Raw genomic sequence first — 17886 nt, 5'->3', positions numbered from 1 at the left:
TCTATCTCTTTTTTTTTTAAAGGTTAATACTACGAAAACCCCCAAATTGATACATTTGTGATAAATTTATTCCAAATTAATTTTTTGACCACGAATAACCTCAAACTGGTACACCTGTGACAATTTTACCATTTGTTAGTTTTCGTTAAATTTTAACGTTAAATTTATGAGTTGGATGACATATGGCAGTTGACGAGTGTACTAGTTTAGAGTTTTAGCCTCTGTCTGTCACAGGTGTACCACTTTGTGGTTTTTTGTTATATTAATCCAATTTAACGGAGGGTAAATTTGTCACAAATATACTAATTTGGGATTTTTTGTGGTCAAAAAATTAGTTTAAGGTAAATCTGTCATAGGTGTACCAGTTTAGAGTTTTTTATGGTCAAAAAATTAATTTGGGATAAATTTGTCATGGATGTACCCGTTTGGGGTTTTTCGTAATATTAACTCTTTTTTTCTAAATTAAGGTTCCGTGGAATTGATGATCTCTCATGGATAGATACTTCTTGTCTATGCAAACCTAACTCTCTCTCTCTCTCCCTAAACGAATAATTATTAATAGTTTCACAGTTGTCTAAATCTAAATCATCTGAAAAGCTCACAGATTAAGTGCGCGCAAGTTCAAAATACCAACCCGATATACCTACGCTTATGACAAGTACACTTGTCTTGTCCAATTTGATCTTGTCTACTTTGCTAGAGGAATATTGTGTCGAGAGCCACACACATGTTGTACGTGATCCCTTTTTTTCTTTTGATTCAAAGCGTCTCCTTTTAAAAGTAAAGAATAAAGTTTCGGACTCTAAAGCTCATGGTGGAAGAAGAGGGTCACATGAGATAAGTACTGGATTCTCCGTTTGGGCCATTCACCACAAGTTATTCTAAATCTCTTATGATCGTCAATTTCTTGTGAGAGGAATAATTATGCAGAGAAGAATCCAAACTCCATAGTTAAACGGAGAAATGAGACGATGTACCTGTTAAATTGATGAGGTCCACATACAAAAAAGATTGATTGATAATTGGAGCAAAGAGAAAATGGCTCGAGGCTATAAACCAACGTTAAGGGATATTCGATGCAAAAATTGCCTTGTGGAGAAGAAAAGCATGTACATAAGACTCATCGAAATTACATATTTAATCGGTCATTGGTGCTCTTAGAAAATTCACTCTATAATGAAAGAGTTACTTTTGCTAAGACTGGTGGAGCTTATGAAGTATTGTTAAATGCAATTTGATCCTCTTAGTAGAGGACTTCGATCATGCGATATGATGTTTGCATGGCGAAAATGAAAAAGAGATTTTCCACGGTCGATGTACAGCGCAAAATATTATGCTTCACTATCCAAATTACAACTTGAGGAGAAAGAAAGATTCTAATTCTTTTAGAAAAGAAAGCACGTACGGAACATTCCGATTTGATGCCATTTGCCTATGCAAATGGTGTGGATGTAGCAATCAAGGTCGGTTCAGTTCGTGAAAATGTTTCCAGTTTTTATTTTCATTGAAAATTTGAGAAAAGAAAACTTGTGGTTCTAATATAGCTCGTTGTTGGCGGAAAATATTCTCCTTTGAAAATATTTTCCAAGTCATTTCTGGAAAATGTATATTTTCCGCCAAACGAACGGAGCTTAAGTGAAAATAATATGACAATGTTGTTTTTATGAGCAACTTTTAATATATGAAAAACATTTTTATTCGATAATTGAATTGATCTTCTTTACCGCAAACATCCAAACAAACTTGAGGAACTGGTTCCAATCGTGTAACAAAAAATTGAGCTAGTATACATTTTCAGAAAAGATTTTTTCTTTTAGGACTCAGAAAAAAGGGGGAAAAATGGAAATATAAGTTGCTTGTTTCTAATAAGGTTCGACTTATGAATTGCCAAAAGAAGAAGGAAGGAATTATTCCAAAAGTGTCATCTCACGATGACTTATCACATACTTGTAAAGGAAAGGATGAGAACTATACTTTGCCCACCGAAAGATCAGATTCTTTGATAGAGGAGTCACAACAACGTTCTTATGGAGACTTCACAATGGAATAACTAATGCTTTTTAGGTTGCCGGATAATGCAAAGCGGGGAACAAAAGACATTGTCTAGTCTATGTGCATGTTCTCGTTCAAGGTATGCTATGTACTAGTATTCCATTAGAATGAGATGTTATGAAAGAGAAAAAAGATGAGATTCATACAATTGCAATATGTTATATTTTAGGAAAATGACATAAATTATCCATGAACCTTTGTCCAATATGTAATGCGGTCTTTAAACTTTCAATTTATTAAATGTAGTCCATGAATTTTTGGTACATGTTCAACTTAATCCCTGAAATATATGAAAATGTTTAATGTCATCCATGCACTTGAATTAACAAAAAGAGAACATAACATTGAACATTTTTCATATAGTTCAGGGATTACATCGACCAAATTGAAAGTTTAAGAGTTACGTTGCACATTGGGCGAAAAGTCAAAAGACCGTTTGTGTCATTATCCCTTATATTTTTAGAGAAGAATATCATACTTTTTGAAGTCGTAAGATTAATATGTGGTATTTCCATTGATATGAGCACAATTCAAGGGTCTTAATGGCATTATCTCCAAAAAGATAGCACCATCTTTGATTCCTTCTCATGAATCAGATAGGGCCTTGAAGGCTTGGTCTCTAATGGAAGATGGTCGAGGTCTTGATGACCCGAACATTTGGTAACGTCTTAACAACTTGTTCCTGAGGTCCTTATGACAGAAATTTTGATTGAGGTAATGATGACGTAAATCTGATAGGTTTTTGGGTTTTCGAAATTCTTTATATTTCAGGAACATCTTAATAGCAAATCTACAAAATTTAAGGTCTCCATCTATTCTGCCTAAAATGAATTGAGAGGCCTCCTATTTATAGAGTAGTTCGATCAACATTTACTTTGATTTAAATAAATATCCAATCTATCTTGAATTTGATTGGATAAATGTCAATCAACCAATATCTTAACTCAAGTTCAACTGTTTTGCTCATGAATACATATCCGAATTTGATTGGACAATTACACTCGCAAAAAGGAATTGCTGAACATTAAAATATTTATGCAGAATTTCGTAATTGGCTCATATTTTCGCTATTTATAAGAAAGAAACTACGTTCAAGATAAGCTGTGTTAGTGGAGTGTTCAATCTTGAAAGAAACTCTTCCAGTTTTTAGCCAGAGACTTTGTACCCGAGCCTCTTTTTCTTTTCTTTTCTTGAATTCAAAGTGTGTCTCCTTTGAAAAGTAAAAAATAAAGTTTCATATTCCAAAGCCAATGGTGGAAGAAGAGGGTCACCTGAGATAAGTATTAGATTATCCATCCAGCCGTTCACTCCAAATTATTCTGAATCTCTCATGGTCGTCAATTCCTTGCGAGAAGAATAATTATGCGGAGAAGAATCGAAACTCCATAGCTAGACTGTGAAAGCGAGACAATGTGCGTGTTAAATCGACGAGGTCCACGTATGGAATGATCGATTAATAATTTGAGCAAAGAGAAAATGGCTTGAGGCTCTGAATCCATGTCAAGAGATATTCGATGCAAAAGATGAAATCGCTACGTATGGAGAAGAAAAACATGCACGCAAGACTCATTGAAATTACATATTCAATCGGTCATTGGCGCTATCGGCAAATTCGCACCATATATGAAATCTTGGTTGTTGACACATTAATTTTGCTGACAATAAAAAAATGAAATACATCGAATCGATAAAGCTCTAATTAGGCCCAATACTTTCTAATCCATTTAGCATTAGTCCCCAGACCCATTAATTCTTAGGTTTAACCCTCTCATTAGCAAGGAAGCCTCCCAAGCCCACATATCAGATCAGTTTCCTTCACTGTGATGCAAGAAGATTTCTGAGCTGGAGGCTGATCACGGACTCTGTTTTGCGTCATTGGAGATTTTCCTCCGTTCACAAGCTATGAAAGTCACCGTCAAGCACCGTCCGGCGCCGTCGTTCTCCATTACGTTGCCGCCTCGAGTCTCCCCTGTTCTGCTCTGTTCTCTGGCCGAGAAACTCGAAGAGCCTTGTTCGCCGTTGATATCTCGTTGCCGGCTCGAATCTTCACAGGCGAGGCATCCTGAAATTTTCTCTCGTCACTTCGACTGGAAATAGCGACCGAGAGCAGCTCCTCCTCGTTAAGCTCTTCCGCCACCATGTTGGCGTCCCTCATTCGGCCTGTTCTACAGCACGAGGCGGTCAGTTCCTGGTCATAGTTCCTTCAGGATCGATATCACTCGACAACGATTAATGAAGTTCCCGTGGTTGATTCCATCACTAATCACAGCTCTGTCTCCGCTTGTTAACCAGGTAACCTCAAACCCCTTTTGTTCTTTCCAGAGTTCTGAGTCCAAGATCCGTAAATAGGCGTATTAGAAAATCACTTAGAATCATGGCCAATTCTTGATGATTTAGCCTGTCATCATCGTTGATGTATCGATTTTGGATGAGAAAATCACATTATTTCCATGTCTATGCTTGGTACTTGATAACGCACACGAGTTGCTCGACAAAATGTTTCATAGATATGACTTAGAAATATCTTCGGCTTCCATTTTGATGTGATTTGTGCGAGACACATTGATTGGTTAGATATTAAAACTGATTTTGATGCACAGTGAGGTTGCCGAGAGCTTTACTGAGCTTGTGTTCCTTTTGTTTTATGTACTGTATCTTCAACGATGGCCGTCCCGTGGTGATCATCGGCGAGGAAAATAAACGAAAGTTGCCGATATGCATAGTACCGAATCTCTGGACATGTACTTAAATGCCTGAAATTCCCTTGGTAGTTCTTAGCATTCTGGGTACGTTCTGCAACATCGAGACTCTGTCGTCGGAAGGCCAACCGATGGAGATGGTGGTTTGGTGGTGGTCGCCGGTGGTGTGTATGGCTCGGTCATGATAGCATGGGTTTAGTGTTAGTATAACAAAAATGGGTGGTTTATTGTATGGTTATAATAGGTAATGGGTTCAGAGTGATTGAAGAAGAAGATGGGCTGAGTTTGGTTATATTATAAAATGGGCTTACTAATTTCAATCGAGTAGGGCTTGATTAACAAGCCCATCTTGAGCTTATTTTTGTGTATCCCAAATCCGACTATTTGCATTTGGACTGAACCCAAGATCTAAAATAAAAAATAAATAAAAAAAGTAAAAATTCGAAAATGAAAAGTTTGAAAAATGGCTAGAAAATAAGCCTTGACTAGGTCGTCGGACTTTAGAATTAGAATTAATTTAGTTTCATTTAGTTAGTATATAAATAGTTTAGGGATTCTATTTTTAATAAGTTTAGGTTTAGGGTAACCCCAAACTGGTACACTTGCGATAAATTTACCCCAAACTTATTTTTTGATCACCAAAAACTCCAAGCTTGTACACCCGTGACCAATTTATCCCATACAAATATTTTGACCATCAAAAATCCTAAATTGATATACTTATAACAAATTTACCCCCCTTTAGTTTCTGTTAAATTGAATTAATATTACGGAAAATCCCAAACCGGTACACCTATTACTAACGGAAGGTAAAATTCCAAACTGGTATACCCATCAACTGCCACATGTCATCAAACTTAGCAATTTGATAGTAAAATTTAACGAAAACTAACGGAGGGTAAATTTGTCACGTGTACTGGTTTGAGGTTTTTGGTGGTTAAAAAATTAGTTTAGAGTAAATTTATGACCGGTGTACCAGTTTGAGATTTTTCGTGCTATCAACCCTTAGGTTTAAGCAGTTTAATCTTTTAGAAGACAAATTTGATTTGATATTAGCTCATAGGGGTGCTTGTCCTTAGGCTTAATAACAGGGGGAAAAGTGTAAGAAAAATCCTAAACCTATTATATTGGTGCCAATTTAGTCATAAACCTTTTGACATAGTGCTAATTTAGTCTTTTCGGCTAATTTTGGCCATATAGTATTGACGTGGACGTCGGCAGGCTTATGTGGCACCGCCGGCACTGAAGTGGACAATTTTTAATAATGTTTTAATAATTTTCAAATTTTTTTCTTTTTTATTTTTTTTCAATATTTTTTTTCTCTCTTTTTTTTCCCTCATCTTTCCGATGGGCAGTGAGAGTTGACCTCGCCTGGCAAGGCCGACACTCACCTAGGGGACACTCGGCGAGGCCCACCCTCGCCCAGGCAATGCTTGGTGAGGCTGACCCTTGCCGGTCACCAGAAAGATGAGGGAAAAAAAAAGAAATGAAAAAAATATTGAAAAAATTTAAAAAGAAAAAAAATTGAAAATTAATAATATCATTAAAAATGTTCACGTCAACGCTGGCCGGCTTACTTGGGACAACTGACGTCTACATCAGCAATATCATGCCAAAATTAGCCAGAAGAACTAAAGTAGACTATATTAAAATGTTTAAGACTAAATTGACATAAATGCAATATGTTTAGGACTTTTCTGACATTTTTCCCTAATAACAAGGCCATGTTATGTTCTTTGTTCGACTCATATCGGGTTACTTTACTGTACTTTACTTTTTACTTGTTCTTTCGTTACTATCTTTTATGAATTGATTGTGATAACCTTTTATTACTTTTCTCAGTTTTGATTTGTTTGTTTTATTTGAATGGTTGGGTACATTTTAGGTCCATAATAAATACTAAAAAAACTTTGCATGGACACTTAACAGACGAGATCCTAAGGATTTATAATTTGGTAAAAAGACTGTGTGAACACTTTAGTTGCCAAATAATCAAGACGAGATCCTAGATTTCTGATTGCGTAGGATGTGAGGTATTTTCCCATACCTTATTTGGTTTCTAGCCTTTAGTAGCGACTTCCTTATATAAGATTTTCATAGGTAAATCAATTTAAAATGAATTTCCCCACGTCGCATGAGGCAAGGGTGGAGAATCCACACCGATTGGGGACCGTTGGTGCTCAAATCAACATTACCTTTAAACCTATAATCTCTTGGACCATTGGGAGGGTTGCGACATGGTTAAATGTAATTTGATCTGTCTAGTAGAGAACTCAATCATGCGATATGATGTTTGAATTGTGAAAATGAAAATGAGGTTTTCCACGGTCAATGTACAGCGCAAAATATTATGCTTCACTATCCGAATTTCAACTTGACAAAAAAGAAAGATTCCAATTCTTTTAGAAAAGGAAGCGCGCATGGAATGTTCCCACTTGATGCCATTTGACCGTGCAAATTTGGTGGATGTAGCAATCAAGGCCGGTTCAATTCGTGAAAATGTTTTTAATTTTATTTTCATTGAAAACATGAGAAAAAAGAATCCTGTGCCTTTAGATTGTTTGTTTTCTTGTAAATGACGTGTTTGATTCGTAGAAATAAATGTTCCCAATATACGTGAAAATATAGTGAAAATGTTGTTTTTAGAAGCAGCTTTTAATATATGAAAAACATTGTTTTTAGTGCGGTCTTTATTCGATAATTGAATTTGTCTTCTTTACCAAACACCCAAACAAATTAACCTGAGGAACTGATTCCATTAGTGTAACAAAAAATTGAACTAATATGCGTTTTCACAGAAGATTTTTCTTTTTTGGACTCAGAAAAAGAAAAAGAAATTGGAAATAGAAGTTGCTTGTTTCTAATAAGGTTCAGATTATCAATAGCCAAAAGAAGAAAGGAATTATTCCGAAAGTGTCATCTCACGATGACTTGCTACATACGTGTAAAGAAAAGGATGATAATTATATTTTGCCAACCGAAAGATCTGATTCTTATATAGAGGAGTGACAACAACGTTTATATGAAGCTTTCACATTGGAATAACTAATGCTTTTTAGGTTGCAGTAAAATGCACAGCGGGAGAAAGGACATTGTCTATCCTAGGCGCATCTTCTTCTTTTTCTTCAAGGTGTACTATTTACTAGTTACTTAGCCCGCGCTTTAGACCGGCATGCATTATCTATATGCATACTTTCGATAGTGTTCCATTAATATGAGATGCCGTGTAAGATTAAAAAGATGCATTTGTCCAATGGCAAAATTTTATATTTCTATGGGAAAATGTCATACTTTTTGAGGCGTAAGGTTAATAGGTGGTATTCCATTGATATGAGCACAACTCGGGGCGCTTTTTGATAAGTGCCGGAAAAGTTCTAAATATTTTGTATTGGTGCAAAATTAGTCTTAAACCTTTTTTTTGGTGCCAGTTGAGTTCTAAACCTTTCGTCTTCGTGCTAATTAAGTCCTTCCGGCCAATTTTGATCGGATATTGCTGACGTGGACGCTAGGTGGCGTACGTGGCATCGTCGGCATTGATGTAGACAATTTGTAATGATATTTTAATATTTTTTTCTATTTTTTTTTAATTTTTTCATTTATTTCCTTCTTTTTTTCTTTTTTCCTTTCTTCTACCTTTGGCCGGTGACCGGACACCGGCCACTGGCCATGCCCGGCCGCCTGGCCTGGCTGCCACAGGCGAGGCCGACCCTCACTTGGGCAAGGACGAGCCCCCTCGCTAGATCTGGTGAGGCTGGCCCTCGCCTAGGCCACGAAGGCCTTGCCCGGTGTTGCCTTCACCCGGGTGACGCCCAGCGAGGCCGCCGTTGTCTGGTCAAGGGCTGACCTTGCTAGATTTGGCGAGGAGAGCCCTCGCCGGGGCATGCCCTCTCTAGGCAGGGGTCGGTCGGGCCTCGCTTGTGGCGGACGACGGTGGCCTCGCCCAAGCAAGGCTAGGCGGCCGGCCATGACTGGTGGTCGGTGTCCAGTAAGGAAAGAAAAAGAAAAGAAGGGAAAAAAAAAGAAAAAAAGAAAAAATAAAAAAGCGAAAAAAAATATTAAAATATTATTACAAATTGTCCAAGTCAGCGCCAGCGGTGTCACGTAGGCTGGTTGGTGTCCACATCAGTAATATCAGGCCAAAATTAGCCAGAAGGACTGTATTGACAAAGACAAAAGGTTTAAGACTCAAATGACAACAAAAAAATGTTTAAGACTAAATTGGCACCAATACAAAAAACTTAGAACTTTTCTGACACTTTTTCCGAAGGGCTTAATGGCTTCATCTCCAATAAGATAGCATGATCTTGGACAACTTTTCACGAACCAGATAGGGCCTTGAAGGCTTGGTCTATAATTGAATATGGTTGAGGTGTTGATGACCTGAACATTTGGGGAGTTCTTGATGACAAAAATTTTGATTGGGGTCGTGATGACCTAATTCCGATGGGTTTTTGCCTTTTTTGAAGTTCTTTAATTATCGGGAACTTCTTCATAGCAAATCTACAAAATTTAAAGTCTCCATCTATTCTTCCCAAATTGAATTGAGAACCCTCCTATTTATAGAGATTTCTTACCAATTTTTACTTTGATCTAATTAAATATCCAATCCACCCTGAATTTGATATGGAAAAAATTCAATCAACCAATATCTTAACTCAAGTTTGATTGTTCTGCTCATGACTACATATCCTAATTTGATTGGACAATTACACTTGCAAAAATGAATTGCTGAACAATAAAATATTTGTGTAGAATTTGGCAATTGGCCCATGATTTCGCTGTTTATGAGTACATTAAAGAAACTACGTCCAGAGTAAGCCACGTTAGTGAAGAGTATAATATTAAACACTTTCTATAATATATATATATATATATATATATATATATATATATATATATATTTCCAGGTATAAAATTCAAAACGCCCACAATAATGATATACTTTCTCATTATGCAATTTCTAGCATTTATATTCAACATATATAAAATATAAAAATGGGGAGATGATAGAGTATGATTAAAAAAATAATTGTCTGATTTATCTTTTTGTCAAGTTCAAACCCAATAAGAGATAAAAATCTTCATATAATTTAATTTAATCTAACTTCTAGAAATTTAAATCCAGTAAGAGATATATACCTTATCGAGTACTTTGGCTTGTCCCAAAAATATAGATTTTCCATTGTGATTTTATGCAACACGGGCCTACTTAAATACTCAAATGCTTTCTGACCCAAAAAAAAAACTTAAATGCTTGGCAAATCACTTTGCAATATAATGTTATTGAGCCCCCCCTTTTTTTCCTAGAATTCAAAGTGTGTCTCCTTTTGAAAAGTAAAGAATAAAGTTTCATATTCCAAAGCTAATGGTGGAATAAAGTACCAGATTCTCTATTTAGGCCGTTCATTAAAATTTATTTTAAATTTCTCGTGATCATCAAATCCTTGTGAAAAGAATACTTATGCGGAGAAAAATCCAAACTCCATAATTAGATGGTGAAAAAGAGACAATGTGCATGTAAACCACTTACGGAATGATCGATTGATAATTGGACCAAAGAGAAAATGGCTCGAGGCTCGGAACCCATATTAAGGGATATTCGATGCAAAAGCTGAAATTGCTATGTACGGAGAAGAAAAACATGTAAGCAAAGACTCATTGAAATTACATATTCAATCTATGACCGGTGCTTTCGGCAAATTCTCACCGTATATGAAAGAGTTACTTTTGCTAAGATTAGTGTAGCTTATGATGTCTTGTGAGTTGACACCTTAATTTTGCTGTCGATAAAAAAAGAACCAAAAATGAAAAAAAAAATTGAATTGATAAAGCTCTAATTAGGCCCAATATTTCTAATCCAATTAGCACTAGTCCCCTTAATTTTCAATCTGGGCTGACCCATTAATTCTTAGGTTTAACCCTCTCATTACGTTGCCCCCTCGAGTCTCCCCTGTTCTGCTCTGTTCTTTGGCTGAGAAACTCGAAGGGCCTCGTTCCCAGTTGAAATCTCGTCGCTGGCTCGAATCTCCACAGGCGAAGCATCCTGAAATTTTCTCTTGTCGCTTCGGCTGGAAATCGCGACCAAGAGCAGCTCCTCCGCGTTAAGCTCTTCCGCCACTGTGTTGGCGTCCTTCATTCGGCCCTGTTCTATGGCTGAGAAGCACGAGGTGGCTAGTTCCTGCTCATAGTTCCGTCAGCGTCGATTTCACTCGACAACGATTGACGAAGTTCCCGTGGTTGATACCATCACTAATCACAGCTCTGTCTCCGCTTGTTAACCAGGTAACCTCAAACCCCTTTGTTTTTTTTTTTTTAGTTCTGAGTCCGAGGTCCGTGAATAGGCGTATTAGAAAATCACTTAGAATCATGGCCAAGTTTTGCTGATTAGCCTGTTATCGTCGTTGATGTATCGATTTTGGATGAGAAAATCACATCACTTCCATGTCTATGCTTGTTACCCATGCACACGATTTGCTCGACAAAATGATTCAAAGATGTGACTTAGAAATAATTTCGGTTTTGGTTCCAGTATTTGTCCGATCTGAAAGCATATTAACGATGTTCACAGGATGTGTGTATTTCATAGTTGCTGAGAGTGAAGCTGAAAATATTTTTGTTATGTTGGATGCTTCGTATATTCCTCTGGCGATCGGTGGTTGTCGCCGGTAAGAGGAGAAAGCTTGGAGTTGCTGGTTTTTTGCTCTTAGTCAACTGGAGTCTTCACTGATAGGATCGATGGTAGGTTGAAGGTGAAAATAATTGCTCAGATGGTTTTCAAAGTACATAAAATCTTGCCGGAGTTTTATCAGCGACAAAGATCTCAAAGATCTGAAAGCTATAGTTAGGATATCGATGACGAGATATCTGGAAATTACAACTACGTACAGGAATTGAGAAATAATTGAAAGATTATATGTTTTTTTTTGTTTGTGCGTGAGCAATTATTTGTAGTATCTACAATGTAACTGTGTATAAGATTATCGTGGCCGCGATATCTTATCTCCAAGGGTTTCTCCCTTGAAATTGCGCCTCAATTTTCCATATTTATTCGTTGCCACTTTGGATCTCATTTGAGTCGTTATCTTTTCAAATTCGCTACCTACCCATGATTCGCTTTGATTCATTGTCTTATTTACAAGCAGTTTTAGGCTCGAATTTCACTACTCCTGGATTTCGTGCCCACTTCACCCACTAAGCGGCTAACTTTTAAATAGTTCTTCATTTGATTGTTTATCAACTTCTTTCAATCGGTGTCTTTCCCAACCAGTTTTGTCAATCGTCAACCAGCCATTTTCGTATGTCGATAGATGATCATAGTCGTCGACAAAAATTCTTGCAGTCAATATGGCCATTGACAAGAGCCCATGTAATCGGTGTCTTACCAATGGCCAGACCTCATCCAAGTCGCGTGCTCAATTGAATCATTGTCATGCCGATGACTTGGTTAATTTTCGGTGTAAACAAGTGTGCTTAATGATTCTAAGCCATCGAAGTTTTAATAGTAAATCATTTGTTTACTGTGAGAGTGACTTACTTTAGTGTCCAGTGAAAGTGTGCTTGGAACATTTCATGGTATTCTCTAGTTTAGTTTAGGTTTAGGTAGATTAGTCTCTTAAAAAAATTGGATTCGATTTCAATTTGGCTTACGGTGGATATTGTCCCATGGTTTAAAAATGAGGCCTCGTGATATTTTTTACCCCGACTCGTATCAGCTATTTTGCCGCATTTTATTGTTTACTCGTCCTTTATTATTATTATTATCATCATCATCATCATCATCTCTTTGATGTGTTGTTTTGGATTCCTTATATGATTTTCATGTTACAATTCCTTTGGTCTCGTTAGACGATCAGGACACACTTTAGGCTATTCAAATTGAACAATCATGCATGGACACATGGTGAAAAATACCTTAGGAATTGAAAGGGCATTAGTCGAAAATTTGGTATAATCAAGTCTTCCTACTAGGATCTCTGGTTGCATAGAAAATGAAATACCCTCCTATATCTGACTTGGCTTCCCAATAGGCTAGTGGCGACTCTTTTCTAGGATTCAATCCCTCATCTTTAGATCTTTTGGATTTTGATTGAATTTCCCAACGTTGCATGATGTAAAAGTTTGGGAGAAGCCATGCTGATTGAGAACTATTGGTCCATAACTCAACATTACCTTCAAACCCGCTTCCTCGGAGGTGCAGCCCGCTCCGGGAGTTCACGGCATTTGTAGGTTGCTCCATTAAGCTATTTCGACAAATATGAGCTAGATTTATCATTGGACAAGTTTAACCGTACAAGCAAAGCGAGGCCTTTTTTCTTGATACACGATGACCAGCGATTCACATAAATCTTTCATGTTTTAGTAAAAACACATACAATATTATTTAAAAAAATCAGGATCCAAAAGGTGATTATTGAGTACTTCTGCTCGTTCAAATGATATATATCTTTCATTGTAACTTTATGCAAGACCGGCCTATTCAAATACTCAAGTGATTGGTATGCAATATACTTTTCTGGAGCTTCCCCATTGGTAGAGAAAGTGCTCAAAAGATGCAATACTTGTTAAGAGGTTCACAGCATATATGAATCCCACCAATGAGGGCAATGATCAATACATCACCATATGATTTCTGGTCAACTATTCAATCTCCCTTCTATTGTCATTTCTTTTTGGTGACTCTTTCATCTCATTCTCGGTACTTAGGTAATGCACATTTTTTTAATTTTTGTTCTTCATGGCCTGCAGTACTCTATGAGGTGAAAAGAGTCCTGATAGTTTCTAGTTTGCTAAAACCATCCACTTTTCCACTATAATTATTTATCTTTATCTAAAAGTACTCGGATACAATTTCGTAGCTCAAATGGGTTGTTTTGGCTTTTCACGTAAAAGTTTGAATTGTTTCTTTTTCTTTTTTTTTTTTCAAATTTAGGCAAATGATGGCCACCGCCCCATCGCGGTGGCCACAGGCGAGGAGGGCTGCCAGCCCTCCCGCTTGTTTTTTCTCTTTTTTTTTTTCATCTTTTTTTTAAAACTTTTTAAAATTTTTTTAATCTAATTTAACTATTCAACCAAAAAAAAAAAATCTAATTTAACTAAAATTTATGTTAAAATTATTTTTGGACGAAAATGCTCTTGACCACCCGGAAAATTTGGCCGGCCGGCGAGCCAGCGGGGTTAGGCCCTTGTTTGAAACTATTATAGTTGCTTCAAGCTTTTATTTGAGAAAATAAGGGCACTTCATGTTCTTATTTGGAATTTTTCCTTTTTTTATATTAGCTTTTTAAAATAGATTTCAAAAGAATAAAATAGAAGAAAGTGGAGGACAGGTGTTACGGCAGTATAAAGTCTTGAAAGAAACTCTTCGCAATTTTGGTCTTGACTTCATTTTAACGAAGGCATTTCTTTTTCTTTTTCTTTTTTTAAATTACGGGAGTTCTATTACTCTTAAGTTTTGAGAAAGGACGAAGATGTGTCAAACAATGAGAGCGCCACTAGTCAACTTCTCGATGGACTTCTACTATGTGCGACAAAATACTTATACAGTCACTCGGTTTGTGTACAGTAGTAAAAATAATAAAAAATTAATGTTGCAATACTCTAAAGCATTTTCTAATGATATGGCCATGCATGATTATATGAGACCAGCAATCAAACGTGCGTTTATATTAACAGGTTTAGCAAACAAGGAAAACAACTGAAGAAGAGACTTGGCTGATAATTATTAAAAGTTTAAGTATATCATTCATTTTGAGTAGACAAAGTAATGATCTAATCAAACATTAGATGACGTAAAGTACGTGTAACTTCTTAAAATATGGTATGATAGTTATTATTACTGCTATACTAAAGATAAAGACTTCTCTTAACTTACAACTACCTAATCCACCAGGAAATATCAAAGGCTATTTCAATCTTTGGATAACTTATCTAAGTTCTCTAGTAAACCCGTGAGCGACTTAGGAGAATGTGGTTCTTTACCTCATAATGAATTTTTAAAATTTCATGTGGAGATTAAATTTCTTTAGATAAGTTAATTTTCGCTAACTTATGTGTTTAAAATGGGAATAAAAAATTTAATTATGGTAAAGTCACGTTCTTAGTTCTATTGGTTTTGCCTTTCTTGAGCACTAGATATACAAAGGCAAAAACGGGTTCTAAGCAGATTTTGAGCAATCAGAAAGCCGTGGATGAATACAGAATATAACGACCTGTACATGTTCATGGAGTTCAAGTGAACGCAAAGATTTGTCGTCTTCCCATCAGAGTGGTAAAGGGACTAAATACTATAATTAGAATATTCCGTTCACGAGATCCGGTGAAACAGAAACGAAATTCCGGAAAGATTTGCTTATACTGCCAACGCAAGTTACATATAGAAGTGATCGGTCGACCGAAATGAGCCATGAGGAGCTAACACATGTTACATATGGTTCACTGAGAGTCGGGGTATGATGAGTCAATCCTGCTTCACCAGCAGCTCGGCGATTGCTGGGACATACGGTATTTGGAAGTGATCGGTCAAGCCGAAATGAGCCATGAGGAACCAGACGTGAGTCAGGAACTCCCCTCCTCGTCGTAGTTGCCGGGCATGTTGAACCCCCTTGCACTTGACAGCCGCGTAAACAAGCATCTCCACCCACACATTACTTATAATGTCCCATTTCTTCTCTCGGTATTCGTCTTTGTTCAGCTGCGACGCGAGCCGGCATCCCTGGTACAGGGCGAATTTGCTCTTATCTCCTTTCGCCATGATCGCAGCTAGTTCTGTGTTAACGTTTGTGCGCAGCTCATTGCAAGCTTCAAGTATGTTGGATTCGGTCTCTACAGCCATACGGGTTTTCTTTTTTGAGTCAGGCTCCTTGAGCAACCTCATCGCAGTCGCGTACATTCCTCGGAATCTGATGCGTCCGACTCCAACAGGCAAGAGAAAAGGGTACATGACCAAAAGATACATCATATACCGAGACAATTGCTTGCTCATTTCGGGATCGCCTGCAGGAGCTTCCTTATCTTTCGGGTGGCATAAGAGCTCGGTTGCAATGTGCCAGACGTAGATGCTCTGGTCGAACTCTAACTCGATGCTCCATTTAAAATCGTCCAAGAACTCATGCTTTTTCAGGATGAGATATCCCGGGTAGGTCCTTACGGACTGGACTTCCTTCTCGCTTTTTGCCTGGGACTTGAAATGCTTGAGGAGCCGTCCTTTTAGATAGTCCGTTATTTCCAAATTACCCCTGTACAAGAACTTCAGAACCTTCTGGTCGACGTGTAGCCGCTCTAAGATTGGATGGCACGTGAGGTGTTTCTCTTTGAGGGCGAAGCTTAGCAGGTTGTACTGCGCCATAGAACCCGACCACCTGCGCCTGTTATACAGTGGTTGTAACCGCTCGACAAAATTCAGGACGGAGGGCTTGTTGTCCTTCAGCCAACAAGCGGCTTCGTCAGAGAAGAGAAGAACGAATAACGCATAAATCTCCAGGAGAATGGCCACCCCGAGCAACAAAAAGGTCACATAGATATTGAGCTTGGAGTATTTGTCCTTGTCTGACCTGGAAAAAAGCACCAAGACCATGACGGTGACTAGTACACTCACAGAGCGAAGAGTAAAGCCCCATTTATTGTGGATCACCATCGCCTTAGTGTAGAGCTTATTGTACATGAGTCCCAGTTCAATCTCGATAACTCTGAATACCACCTGAAAATGTTTATCCTCGAGTAGTAACATGCTAGTGTCGCGGTCCTCGAAGCTAAGCACGAGATCTGCGAATAGGCGCTGGAAAATGTTGATCAGGTCTTCGGCGACTGCCAACTCGGCTCGGTTGCGCTCCTTCATCTTTTCAGGTAAAAGATCTTTGTCCCCGAAAAGGCGCCGGAAAAAGTCGGACGTCCCTCTGGCTGCGGCTAACAAAGACTGGCTGCACTTACTCTTTCCCTGTTTTTCCTTCCTCTTCTTCAATTCATCGGACAAGAGATTTACATCAGGAGACGAAAGATCCACGCCCGCCTTCGAATTGTGTTCCGCGTTCACTCCACGTACCTCAATCACCTCATGCGGCGTGACGTCATAGCCCTCGGCCTCCTTCAACGTATACTCCTCCAGGATCTTTGAGTAATGGAGAGGAGGGTCAGGGATCGAGTCCCTGAACTGCTCGCTACTCGCAGCACGGAGGACGTAAACCCTCTCGCCGTACTTTATGAGGCCGGAGACGAACATGAGAAGCGAAAGCACTGTGAGATCATCAGAGCCTGTCAATGCCTGGAAGAAGATGAACAGCGTGCCGGTCGTTTGGACGAGGAGCCCGAGCAAATGCCTCATCCAGAGCTCGTTGTCCTCTAGGGCGTAGGCCGTGATGGTGTCGGGACCGCCCAGGTGCAGCAGCAGGAACGGCGCCCAGAACGCAGTCATCTGCGCATCTGGGTCCAGCCCCTTGGCGGTGGCACCGAGCTCGCTCCGCATTTGCTTGAGCCGGGTCGCGATCTTGCCGAGCGCGTATATCGCGACCGCGTCAGCCGCCAAGTAGCACGACCAGACCAGCGCCTTCAGCCACAAGTCGGGCCGGTACTTCCGGTGACGCCCGAGGATTATGAGCAGAACTTGAATGGTGAGGCTGAGGAGGACCAGGGCTCGCAGTTCCCATCCCTCCCATAGTTCCTTCAGATGTGAAGACATTCCCTCCATTCTTTACGTTTATCAGTTTTTACCGAAAGAAGAAAAACTGAAAATCGTATGCTTAATTACATACCAACTTGCATAAAAGAATATAATGGTGACAAAAGTGTTTGATTTTTCTGAAGTTGCAGTCGGTACTGTCTCCTAAATTTTGTTTGGGCTTGCGAGAGAGAGTTTACAAGGAAGAGAGAGGAGGAGGAGGAAGTGAGAGAAAATATTCCTCTTTCCCGATAGTTTGCCCTCCCAGGGAAGAGCAAGTATTTAACCCCATAAAAGTGGGTCCATTCACGTCGATTCAGCTCACAAAAGTTCTTCGTACACAGCGCGGGACCTCGGATTGACATTGACGGTGGGGGAAGATGTGATTTTTGGCAAAAGGATGTAGCAGCTTCTGTCACGTCTGACAAAGAAAGAATACCACAATTTGCATTTCATGTATTTCTTTTTTTGGTCGAAGCATTTCAT

General features: G+C 38.6%; 1 protein-coding gene across 1 annotated transcript; it reads right to left on the bottom strand.

Moving 5' to 3' along the window:
- Positions 1-15089: 15089 nt before the first annotated feature.
- LOC130140656 (uncharacterized) lies at positions 15090-17631 on the bottom strand. Its single transcript, XM_056320586.1, has one exon. It carries the CDS (start codon positions 17428-17430, stop codon positions 15208-15210), a length of 2223 nt encoding a protein of 740 aa, XP_056176561.1. The 5' UTR covers positions 17431-17631; the 3' UTR covers positions 15090-15207.
- Between the last annotated feature and the right edge of the window lie 255 nt (positions 17632-17886).

The sequence above is a fragment of the Syzygium oleosum genome, unplaced genomic scaffold (assembly GCF_021117445.2).
Source record: "Syzygium oleosum isolate NSW1041296 unplaced genomic scaffold, Sole_v2.1 Sole_v2.20, whole genome shotgun sequence".
Lineage (NCBI taxonomy): Eukaryota > Viridiplantae > Streptophyta > Magnoliopsida > Myrtales > Myrtaceae > Syzygium > Syzygium oleosum.
Note: the sequence above shows the minus strand (reverse complement) of the source record. Positions and strands in the feature narration are given on the sequence as shown.